The sequence below is a fragment of the Mastigoproctus giganteus genome, chromosome 10 (genome assembly GCF_048544385.1).
Source record: "Mastigoproctus giganteus isolate SK-2022 chromosome 10, ASM4854438v1, whole genome shotgun sequence".
NCBI lineage: Eukaryota > Metazoa > Arthropoda > Arachnida > Uropygi > Thelyphonidae > Mastigoproctus > Mastigoproctus giganteus.
This window is the reverse complement of record NC_143584.1, coordinates 40798922-40812118: the sequence shown is the minus strand read 5'-3', so window position 1 is coordinate 40812118 and position 13197 is coordinate 40798922. Positions and strand designations below refer to the sequence as shown.

The window sequence follows — 13197 nt, the reverse complement described above, 5'->3', positions numbered from 1 at the left end:
TCAGAAAATAAAGTAGGTAATTATTATTTTTACCTACAATGGCAAAAATTGTGTATATATATATACAGGGTGTCTCAAAAATATTGGTGCAAACATTTAGGGGAGGTAGGTACCATCTAAAGGAATGTGAATCGCATGGGAACCCATAACCGGAAATGCCACTGTAAGTTGGTAGACAGTGCTGTTCATCAGTTCGCAAGAGAGAAAATTTCTGGTTTACTCATTCAAGCAGTAGTTGTCGCACGAAGAGCATGCATCGATATACAAACTGTGAGCTGGCAGACATGCACCTAGTGTATGGATTAGCAGAGGGCCCCCATGAGGCACAACATTCGCTTCACAATAAATGTGTGGGCAGGTATGGTCGGTGACTGCTTAGTCGGCTCATACCTGTTACCATCCCGCATGAACTCCGCGAAATATCGGATCTTTCTTGAACAAGTTCTACCAGGAAAACTCGACGATGTTCCAGCAAATGTGAGACGCAACATTTGGTTTCATCGTGATGGGGTGCCTGCCCATTATGGAAGGTGTGTTCGTGACCATTTGAACAGGCGTTTTGGGCGTCGATGGATTGGCTGGGGTGGACCTGTTGCCTGGCCCCCACGTTCACCTGATTTATCGAACCTTGATTTCTTTCTGTGGGAGGGCCCTCAAATCTATCGTGTATGAATCGCCTGTGGAGATGGAAATGGATCTCGTGGAGAGACTCGTCTGCGCTGCTGCTACTGTCAAAGAAACTCCAGGTGTGTTCGACTGTGTCCACCGATGCATGCGTGACACCGACTGCGTCTGTGTCACGCATGCATCGCGTCTCATAGTGGAACCTTCGAGCATCTGTTGTAACATCATGAAATGCATCCATCTTGTACTCCATGGTTAATATTATGTCAAATAAATGTTTGCCACTAATTACTGTCATTTCTGCTTCTTGTGCCTCTGCTACTACTTTCTCGTGACGTTTCTGGTTATGGGTTCCTATGCGATTCACATTCCTTTAGATGCTACCTACCTCCCTTAAACATTTGTACCAATATTTTTGAGACACCCTGTATATATATATATATAAGCTTTGCTTCCTTGCATCATATTGCTAAGATAATAATAAAGTCTGCAATTTGAAAGCAACAATTAGTATAGTGATTCTCTACAAATGGATAATATTTGTAGAGAAATGAAACCTGAAACCTGAATCACTGCCAAGTTGTATTTGTTTTTCTTTATTTGTGTTCAGCTCTTTGTTTTTATGATGTATTTGTATTTCTTTTTGCATTTGTAATCTGTATTTTGTAGCCTTTTGTATGTGTTCGCTATATTTTGTAGCCATTTGAATTTGTACTTATGTTATCTATATGTGAACCCCTGGCGCTCGTCGCCGTGATGGGATATTGTGCTGTAATTCTACTTCACAATAAAGATTTATTTATTTATTTATTTATTTGTCAGTGGTCCACAATTAGTCTGTTAGTTTTAGTCAGTTAGGGCAGAAGTAATTTTTATGAGAATTATTGTTCTTCAAATGCTTAAATTAGGTTTCTCCAGTATTTCATAACTGTTATTTTAAAGAACCAGCATTTTATCCCAAGCCCCCATTCCTCTTGTGATTACACGTTGGTTAAACAAAACCCATTCTGACAACTTTATGAAAACGCTGCTTATAAGTATCTTGTGTAACTTAGAGTTTCTAATATCTTTAAATCCTGGAGTAGAAAGTGATCATTCCATAATTCTATCATTCTTTCTTTTCTTTGATAATCAGAATGGTCAGTGTCCTTTCAGCTTTATCTAAGGATGGATATATTTGGTGTTTTGGTAGGCACCAAATATTTCACATGCTTTTTAGGTTATTTTCTCCATATAATTAAAAAAAAAAAAAAAACCTTTCACACATCCATTCCCTCTAACCATTTGTCCAGTTCTTTCTTGAATTTATTTAAGCTATCAACTTCCACAACAACATATGGAAGTTGGTTCCAGCAATCAACAACCTGCTGGCTAAAGGCAAATTTTCGCACATCTATTCTATAATGTCTTTCCTCAATTTAAATTTATGCCCCCTCAGGTTCGTAAACTGAGCAAGAGGAAGAATCCCATCAGAATTGAGCCTGCTCAACCCGTTCTAGTCCTTATACACCTCAATCAGATCACCTCGCAGGTGCCAAGTCTCCGAATGCTGCAATTTGCAGAACGTAATCCTTTCTTTGTAAGAGCAACCCTTTGTTCCATTCACTAATCTTGTAGCCCTTTTCAGTACTCGTTCCAGCAGCTCTACATCCTTTTTTGAAATGAGGGCTCCAGACCTGTATACAGTACTCAAGGTGTGGCCTGACCATTGCCTCATACAAGGGAATAATCACCTCCTTATCCCTGCTAGAAAAATTCCTGTATATCATTAACAAGACACCATGAGCTACTCTTGCAGCCAGTCTGCACTGCTCAGAGAACTTCAGACCTGCCTGCACAATTACACCCAGGCCCTTTTCATTCTCTACCACTGTCAGTGTAGTACCACAGAGTTGATATATTGCTCTGGGGTTGCTGTTTCCCATGTGTAGTACTTTACATTTATCAATGTTAAACTTCATTTGCCACCTCTCAGCTAATCTGCTCAACCTTTCCAGATCCTGTTGCAGCAGCATAGTGTCAGTAGTGTCCTTAACAACCGTGCCAACCTTTGTATCATCTGCAAACTTGGACATTAAGCTTAATATACCATCATCAATATCATTTATAACTACAGAAAACAATAATGGACCCAACACTGAACACTGAGGGACTCCACTAATAACATTAATCCATGATGAGCACTGTCCGTTGATTACCACTCTCTGTCTTCTCCCCCTCAACCACCACTTTATCCATAGCAGCAATTTGCCTCCAATGCCACATTGCTCCAATTTGTGCAGCAGTCTTCCATGTGCAACAGTATCAAAAGCCTTTCTAAGATCCAAATATATAATATCAAAGTTATTCCCTGCATCCAGTTCTTTTGTGACTGCATCATAGTATCCAATCAAATTGGTCAGGCAAGACTTCCCTTAACAAAACCATGCTGTGTCTGAGCTACAACTGAAGTCTTGTCTAGATGATCCTGCAGTGCTTCTCTAATCAGGGCCTCCATTAATTTTCCTGGAACAGAAGGTAAACTCACAGGTCTATAATTACTTGTGTCAGCCTTTGATCCTCCTTTGAGAATTGGGGTCACATTTGCACATCTCCAGTCTATGGGTACCTCCCCTGAGTCCAAGGAAGCTCTCATAATTATGGCTAAGGGTATGCTTACTTCCTTCGCTGCCTCCTTTAATATAACTGGATAGATCCCATCCACCCCAGGTGCCTTTCTTGTGTTTATCTTCAACAATTTCTCCTCCACTTTACTTTCAGTTATTACAAGATTATCTAGCTTACTGTCACAGTTGAATACCCCTCTGGCATTCCACTCGCTGAATAATTCCTCATGTGTGAATGTCAATGCAAAATATTCATTCAGTTTGTTAGCTACCTGAGCAGGATCATCAACAGTTGAACCATCGATATCAAGTGGACCAATCTGATTCATCCCCTTCCTTCTACAGTTTACATAAGTAAAGAACTCTTTACTGTTTCTCTTTGCATCCTTTGCCAAAGATTTCTCGTATCTGCCTTCGCCTGCCTAACCTCCTTTGTAACCTGGTTACACACGAGCTTATATCTATCATAGGCTTCTGTGTCACATGTTAATTTATATGTATCCCATGCATTTTTCTACTCTGCCATATGTCTCATTAGTTCATCTGACATCTATTTAGGCCTAAACCTTGAACAATATTTCTTAGTTGGTATGTAAAGCCTAGTAGATTCCAAGATAAGTTCTTTGAATGCTTCCCATTTTGAATTTGCTGTTGGTAACATCATCAGTTGGTTGTTTTGGTTTTTAGGAGCATTAGCAACTAAGGCCATATTGCTACGGGGATATACGGTGGTCATTCCCTGACCTTTCCGCATCCTCCGTATTTGGTGGTGACGGGCTCGAACCCCGGTCTAATCAAGAAGTGTGTGCTACGCACTGCTGCTCCTTCCCACCTGGCTACGGAGGCGCCTCATCAGTTGGTCCCACTGTATAGAATTTAAATACTGTCTCAGACCATAGTAGTCTCCTTTATGAATGGGAAAACCCTTCCCTTTACCCCTAATGGTAGTTACCTCTTTGAGTAAATCCCACTTCAGCACACTGTGATCACTGCCACCTAGTGGTTCGTTTATCTGCAGATTCTTAATGCATGAAGAATCACTACTGATAATCATATCAATATTATTACTATATCTAGTTGCCTCCTGAACATGCTGATGTAGAAAACAATCATCCAATAAATCCACAAAAGCCTTGCTAGTGTGTGAGTGACCAACCCACAAATTCCAGTCAATATCTGGGAAATTAAAATCCTCCATTATAAGACTCTCTGATTTACTGGCCCACTCTATTTCCCTGTACAGTTTCTTATTACACTCATCAGAGTCATTAGGCCTATAGCACACCCCTACTCTCAATTTTTATCTCCCAATGCTTATGTCACAGCAAACTGACTCAACACTGCACTGTCCAGTGATGTCGACTGGCTTCACTTCCTTGGATTTTATGTGTTTCTTAATTAATAGCATAACCCCTCCTCCCTTCATATCCTGTCTATTCTTTCTGTACACATTGTACACCCCCGAATTCCAGTTCTGCATTCCTTATATCTGTGTGACACCACGTCTCGGATATCCCAACAATTTCTGCCTTTGATGTTTTGAGCAATATACCTCAAATTCATCATATTTATTTACCAAACTCCTGGCATTGGTGTGCATGTATACTTGCGTGATGTACACGCAAGTATACATGCACCTGTTCTTTTTCTTAGCTACCCTAACACAACCCATGTGTTTACTTGTACCGCAATGACTCCCAGCAGTCTCTGAAATATCCTGCATCTTGTTTTCCAGGCTGCTGCTCATTCCAATAGAAGCAGTGGAAGAATCACTTTCACTTTGCCAGTGGCTACTGTTAATCTATTAGTCCTTGTATCCCCCGCAAGCTAGCAGTTTTCCAACTCACCTAACACTGCCTCGATAGCATCAGCAAATGTTCTTGCACCCTTTCTATTTAAGTGTATCCCATCCCTGTAGAAGCAGTCTCTCTTGTTAACAAGTACAGACCAATCTGAAAAACATTTTACCCCTTGAGCCTTGCACAATCTTTCCAGTGCCGAATTGATCGACAAGGCTCTCATCATATACTCCCTCCTATCGTGTCTGGGCAGAATTGCAGACGCTTTCAAATTCAACCCTAATTCATGGCTTTTTTTCAACCGTGACCTGTACTTCTTAAGTAATTCAGCCGGTCTCCTACTCTTAATATCATTAGTGCCAACGTCTACAACTATATCACCTTTTGTGGCCTTAAAAGTTGATATCCGCTCTACAATGTCATCAACCTTTGCCCCTGGCAGACATACCCTGGTCCTGTTCCACCTATCCTTTTTACATAGCATGTTCCCCATTTCCCTGACAATAGAGTCACCAACAACTACTAGTTCCTCTGAGACCAGTGCATTTTGCCTTAGGGGTTGCCGCTGTGTTGCGTGATGACCAAGTGCAATCTCTGTCATTGATGTGTGCAGCTGAGAGCTTTATGGGCCCCTCAATTTAGATCCTTTGAGGGCATCCACCCTGTCCTTCAAGCTCTCATATGCCCAAGTGCTCTCATATGCCATAACAACGCTGAGTTGTCAACTGATTTCCTTACACTCATTACAACACACACACACACACACACACACACACACACACACACACACACACACACACACACACACACACACAAAGACATCCCCCATGCCAATATCATGTCCCGTACCTGATTGCTCCACAAACATCATGCAAGCAGTGCATTTTAAAAGGCTGTGATTCAGAGGGAAACTGCCCCCCATTAGTTTGAAACTGCCCCCACAGCACTCCCATTAGTTTGAGCCTTTTTCTTGCTGCTCTGGTCTGAGTCATGATTTCGATTTAATTTCAATAAAATTTCAATTTCGGTACAAATTTATAACTCTAAACTTGTATCCAAACACAGTTATAACACTATATATTTTTTTCAGTATTGAGTATTATCTACGAGTTCCGTTTATATAATTTCCGTATCAAGTTATGTATTAATTAATTATGTTACGTTTGTAATCTAAGCCGTTATATGTATTTAGTTAAAAGTACAATTTAATTGACAAAGTAGTTTAACAATATTAATAGATTTTACTGATTAATTGACAATATAATACAATATATTATACTATAACGCTATCTAGTTCGAGATATAACTAGTGGTGGGATTCAGCCGGTTCGCACCGGTTCGGCAGAACCGATACCTAATTTTTTGTCTAGTTCAGCGTACCGGTTGTTAAAATGGAACAGGGTTTTCTCTAAAGTGGATGCCTGAACAGCCACCCAATATGGAAATCACAAATTTACATTCCTTACACTTCACTTTTTTAAGGTTCATCTACGCAACAACGTATTCCAAGTGCCCGTAGTAATGTTTATTCCGTCCATAGGTGAAAAAAATTAGACGGAACTATGCTAGTAATATTTATTTATTCATTTCATAAAACTCATTATACTTTTGATGAAATACTACGTTTTTAACTGTTGTTTATCAATGGTATAAGCACAGTGCTTTGTTTATAAAAGTTTATGATATGACCACACGTGGACAGAACCTGTAAAAATATTCACATATATAGGCAAATATCCGCTCCTGCTCTATAATATATTAAAATAAAACATGACAGATTTTTTCAATACAGGTTTGACAGATTTTTTCAATAAGAAACCAAAATCAGAATTTGTTGTATCAGAATTGGCCTTGAATGGTACAAAACAGTCACAAGCACAACCACTCCAACTTGAAGAAAGCAGCACGTCAATTATTGAAATAAAAAACTATAAAAACTTCAAAATTGAAAATAATCTTCCTGAATGCTAGACAGTGCAACAATATAACAATTTTAAAGAAAAATATGACGGACTGGTAATTTTTAACAAAACGTTAGGTTATTATTATTATTAATATCCATATGATGCAAGGAAGCCTGAGGCTTATGCCGCACCAGTAAAAAAAAAAAAAAAAAAAAAAAAAAAGTTTCCGAGTAACCCTGAGAGAGAGAGAGAGAGAGAGAGAGAGAGAGAGTCAAAAGTAGAAGGGAATCACCAAGAAAGAGAAGAATGATGATATTCAGCTCAGGACCCTAGGTGTACCAAGCCCATAATCACCAGATGTGAGCCCCCGATGTTAAGTTTTGCGAGTATTGATATGACTTTATAAAAGAGAAAAGTGTTCAAGTGTCAAAAGAATGGAAATGTTTTTAAATTGAGGCATCAGGGAAAAATAAAGAGGTACAACAAGCTTCTCTAAGGAACAAAATGAAAGAACATTTTTCATCAAAAGCTCATAACATTTGTAAAGAGAACTTAAAACAATGTGAGCAGGATTCAATAACAAAAGTAATAGATACGATGAATGAAAAATATTTAAGTGCTACTTGTAGAGTATTTAATACAGTTCACAGCCTGGCAAAAAGATGTAAACCGTTTTCAGACATAAAGATGAGATAGAAGTGCAAATTAAAAATGGATTAGATATGGGAATAGGATTACATTCTAGTAAAACTGCTGTGAAAGTAGTTGATTTCATTGCAAAGGAAATTAAAAAAGAAATATTTAATAAAATTATTGAAAATAATCTGAAAATATGTTTGATTATTGACGAAGCTTCAACGATATCCTGCAAACCAGTTATTATACTTTTCTTAAAAGTTGAGGATTCAGTTACATCAAGCAATTTTCGTTGAACTAGTTGAATTGGACAATATGTTCAATATAAGAGACAATACGTTCTTCAGTTATGGAAAGTTCAAATAATGTTGGGCTTACTAAGAACTACCTAGAAAAAAATTTAATAGGATTTTGCTCCGATGGTGCCAGCGTTATGCTTGGGAGAAAATCTGGAGTGAGCACTAGGATTGCAAAAGAGTTTTCAAACATAATAATATGGCACTGTTCATCGCCTCCATCTTGTTTTAGATTATTTGATAAAGGAAATAAAGCAAGTAAATCATTTTAAAACATTTATTGATAAGATATATACTATTTTTCATCAATCCAATAAGAACCAAATTGAACTTTCCAAAATATCTGAACAACTTGGAATTGAGATTATAAAGATTGGTAGAGTTTTGGGACCAAGATGGGCTGACTGTAGTGTATCGTCAACCCTAGCTGCGTGGCGTGCTTATCCAGCGCTACACCACTATTTTTATTCTAATAAAAAAAAATACTTAGGTATGGCTCCCCGTCTTGAAAATATTTTATAACTGATTTGGCATTGATGATTGATATTTTAAACGAAATTTCTCTTCTTTCAAATGCACTGCAAGCAAGAAATATAGACATAATAAAGGCTGAAAAAACTTGTGATAAGATCTATGAAAGCATTTCAAATGCTTGGAAAGGAAAAGGGTTCATACAAAAAAAAAAAGATGATGAATTAATTACTTTAGAAACCATAAAAAATATAAAATTTGTATAAAATCATTGATTTGTTGGGCATCCTCAATTTTCTGGAACCAGATTACTGGAATATTGAAGAAGTACTAGTTCCATGGAAAGCAGCTGAAGAACAATTGCTCGTATTTAATGACATTTTTAATTACCAAATTGATATTAATGATTATCGAGATTTCGTGGAAAACGTTTTAAAAAATTCCCAGAATTATGCAATTCATGAAAGCGTTCAAAGAGCTAAAAATATTGTCAGAACAATTGCTGTAAGTTCAGCAGAAGCGGAAAGGGGTTTTTTCAAAGATGAACATGATATGTTCAGAGAACAGAAGTCGCCTAACTGTTTCGAATATATCAAACACAATAACTATTACACTAATCGGCCTACCTCTAAAGGAATGGGATCCTACTGCTACAGTGGATAAGAATAAATCACTCAGCCGATGGTGCTCAGATAAAAGCGAAGAAAATTGCAAGTGAGGACGCCAATCAAGAAGCAATATGGAAATATCTTAAATAACAGTTTTATTGTTTTTTTTTTCAGATATTATTTAATATTTTTTCATTAATATTTTAAAACTCTTTCTTATAACATAATCTAGTTTTGCGGACCTTTTTTTATTGTTTTTATTTAAGTATTAACTGCATGAAATAATAAACTATCTTTCGGTATATAGTTTTTTATACTTAGAACGGTCATTAGGGCAGTGAACCGGTTGTTAAATTATTTGAATCCCACCACTGGATATAACGCTGTGTCGTATAACAATGGCAGCAAGTTACGAACGGTAAATCTACGGACACTTCAGTATTAATTAACTTCCAAATCTCGATGTCTCAATTCAGAATAAACTAAGGATCCTGACTAGATCTATAAGCTACTTATTGAAAATAATTTGATGTAACAATTGGTCAATAAAGCGGCTAAATATGGCTAAAAAACTTCTCATTCAGCGGAGCTGCAACTTGTAACACGAGGATTTGATACCCTTACCGATACCTTTATGCAATTACAAGGCCGAGTAAAGAATAAATACACCAGATTAATCAGAAAATCACAAAATAATGCTATACTACTAAATTTAAATCAAAAGTTTTAGAAAAACAATAATTTCGAATCAATAAATAAGAAAATCCACTTAGCGGCTTTGAACACTTCTGACTCCCACTAGCCTTGTCAGCAGACTGTGATATATAATACAATTCATTGACAAGGTTGTCTCGTCCTTGTAGTTTCATATCATAGTAAGCAGGTGTTCACATATATCTGTTAAAAAGGCTAAGTTCCACAACCATTTGAGATCTGACAGTTCTGGAACAGGTTTAAATTTTTTGTTCATAAAGAGATCTATTTCAATCCTAAGTTCAAAAAATCACTTCAACACGTTACCGCGACTCAAACATTGCACTTTAGTGTAGCACAACAAATCACCATATTCAGCTTCAATAGTTTCAAGAAAATTTTTGAATTGCCAATTCAGATCAGTCTTGCAAATAAAATTTACTATTAATATTACAGTTGACAAGGTCGAATTTATGCCCTAAAATTTTCCGCACAAAGACTGATAGTGAATTATACAATGAAACTGCATTGGTTTATTAATATTTTTACTCTCAAGGTATTTTTGAAGCTGACCTATGAACCTAATTTTAGTACCGACCATATTTTTAGTACCATCCATCATAACTGCTGATAGCAAATCCCAATTCAATTTGAGGGCATCAATTGCTTCTGACACACTCAAAAATATATTTTCGCCTGTTATATCTTTCAAGCTTATTAATGCAGCTAACTCTACAGTTACTGCAAAATTTTGATTTTCACCTCAGATACAAATTAGTAATTGAACTGTATGGCTTGTATCTTCACTCACATCAATTGCTATTGAAAAATGTGTGATGTCACAAACTTTTTCTACAAGTTGATTTTGAACATTGACTCCTAAATCTTCAATTCTTCTCGTTACAGTTGATAAAGATAAACCTACAGATGCAAAATTCTTTACTTTCTTGGGACATACTTCTTCTGCAATTGCCAAACAAATTCATTTTACAAATTGTAAAATGAATTTGTTTACAGGCTTTTACAGATTGTAAAAGCCTTTTCTTCTTTGCCAATGATTAGAGAGGCTCGAAAACTAGCTCTAACTATAGATAAATTTTGATGAGTAAAAGTTCTAATCTTCTGTTGCTGACTTTTAAGTTTTGGCTAGTTCTTGGAGTTTTTTCCTGCCGAAAAGCTCCTTGAAATTTATCATAATTTGAGGCATGTTTTGTGGTGTAGTGACATTTCACATTATATTCTGTGAATATCGACAAGGCTTCATTGCAAATAAGACATGTGCAAGTATAATTGAGCAGTACAAAAAAGTAATTAATTGGCCACTGCTCATTAAAAACGCAACACTCAGCATCAACCTTTATTTTTTTCGACATCAAATTCAACATGATTTTTATGGGTCACTGGAATAAAAAAAAAAAAATACTTGTGAATATTGAAGTAAGCAAGCACCGACGTGTTTTAAAATTTTATGAAATATTTTACCATGAAGGTTATTATTATATTCATATCACTCTTATATCACGTGAAATTAATAATATAGTTTATTAGGCTGTTTGTCTAATAAACTATATTATTATAATATAAAACTATATTATTAATTATAATATAGTTTAATAAGGTGACGTTTCTGTTCTCCCCACAGCATGTTCTGTGGGGAGAACAGAAAGGGCTACAAATTTGAATATTTTAGGATATTACAGTTACAGTTACCAATAATACAATTTGCAAATTACGATTCTAAAGTATTAAGTTTTGAATTGCTGTTACAACAGAAAACAGGAAATCTAAGGTAATACAAAGAGATTAAATTCATACCTGCTGACAGCCTCCTCTTGCCAATGCTACCATAAACTTTAAGTGCATACAGGCTGCCAGCAGTTAATTGATAGCAGAAGGAGTAACTCCATTAACCAAGGATAGTGTCATGTTTTTATCAGGATCCGGAGTCCTTGTAGTAGAAGCCAGGGCTGACCTTTGCTCCCATACTCTGAACGTCGGGGTTCATGTGCAGGCTGGTTCAGGATCTTACCGATACCAATCATGCTGCTAGTGAAGGTTTTATCCTGGATCTGGGATTCTTGTGTAGTGGAAGCCTAGGGTGACCTTTGCTCCCATACTCTGTACATCAGGGCTGGTGTGCAGGCTGGCAAAGGATTGGAAAATCCCTAATTACTGTCTCTAACACCTATTGCTATTTAATGACAATAGATGTCAAGATTAACGGATTATTTTAAAGATGTTTCAAAGAATAGCTTTGAATGGAAATAACAGAATTAATATCTAACAAGACTAAGCTGACAACACAGAGATGTCAATTAATCACCTAAGAATGTTAAAATAATCTGTAAAATGTGTTTTCATAAATTTTATTGTGATCTAATATAAACATTAATTTTTACGAAATAATTGAAATACCCGCAAGCCGGATAAAATTCTTTCGTGGGCCGGATCCGGACAGTGGTTTGGGGACCCTGGCATAGAGGATATCCAAACTGAATCGCAGGTGATGCTGAATGCTATGACGAATAAGGTCTTTCAGGATGCATTCAAATCATGGGAGAAGTGCTGGGATGTGCATATGCTCTCAAGGGGACTACTTCGAAGGTGACGGTGGCAAATAAGACCCAGAGTGAGTCTAATTTATTTTATAAATACATTTTGGGACCTTATGGGTAGCCTTGTATGTTATTCAGTTAATTTAACCCCTTCATTAATGATTCAACATTCACTTTACGTGCCATATGTGAGGTTTTTTGTTTTTATTATTTTTTATTTATGTTTTTTTTTAAGAACATAATCTGATTCACCAACTTCATTCTGTGTGCTACCAACTTCCAGCAATAATAAAGTCTTTAACAGAGCCCAAAAATGTCTCAGGAATGGGCAATGTGCTAAACTGCACTAAGCATGAAACCTTCTTTGCTGAAAGGGTTAATCCACTTCCACTTTCAACATATCAGAATGTATTTCTACACTTACCTTTGTTCTCTTCATATCTGCAACTTCTTGTCTAAGTTGCTTCAGTTGCCGTTCATACTGAGCTTGGTTCTTCATTATATGTGAGTGTTCTTTCTTTGCTGCTTGCATTTTTCGAAGTTCATTCTCCAGCATGCTCAGCTTCTTTTCAAAATCATCCCTCACCTTTCGAACCTTTTCTTCAGACTGATTTTCAGTATTTTCTGAAATTTTATTTTATTAACAGAAGTTTACATTTCTTTTAAAACACTTCCATTAAATATAAAAAAATTTTAAAATCTAATTAAAGTTGATTATTCATTACCAAGATATATGGAAATGTCTATTGAATTTTTAAGGAACATTTGACACTTTACCAATTACTACATGCTTAATACAATGACCTGAAGTAAAGCATTAGTATTGAATTTGTAAATCAGAGCCTTAAAGATCAAAAAATTTTTAAAGAAGCAGAAAATTTAATGCCCTACAGTTAAATCTTAACAAGAGTAATATAATGAAATATGATAATCTGTATTATAAATTAGTCAACCTTCAAAGAGCAGTCACCTGAATATGTCAAACTATGCTTAAAGAAATTTTTG

General features: G+C 36.4%; 1 protein-coding gene across 3 annotated transcripts in view; it reads right to left on the bottom strand.

The window, feature by feature from the left end:
- LOC150078996 (kinesin-like protein KIF21A) overlaps nt 1-13197 on the bottom strand; it is a 755520-nt gene that overhangs the window by 427132 nt on the left and 315191 nt on the right. For all 3 annotated transcript variants that reach the window (XM_090383539.1, XM_090383541.1, XM_090383540.1), the window contains one exon: nt 12617-12816. In XM_090383539.1, coding sequence (XP_090239665.1) covers nt 12617-12816 — 200 coding nt within the window. The remainder of the gene's footprint in view (nt 1-12616; nt 12817-13197) is intronic.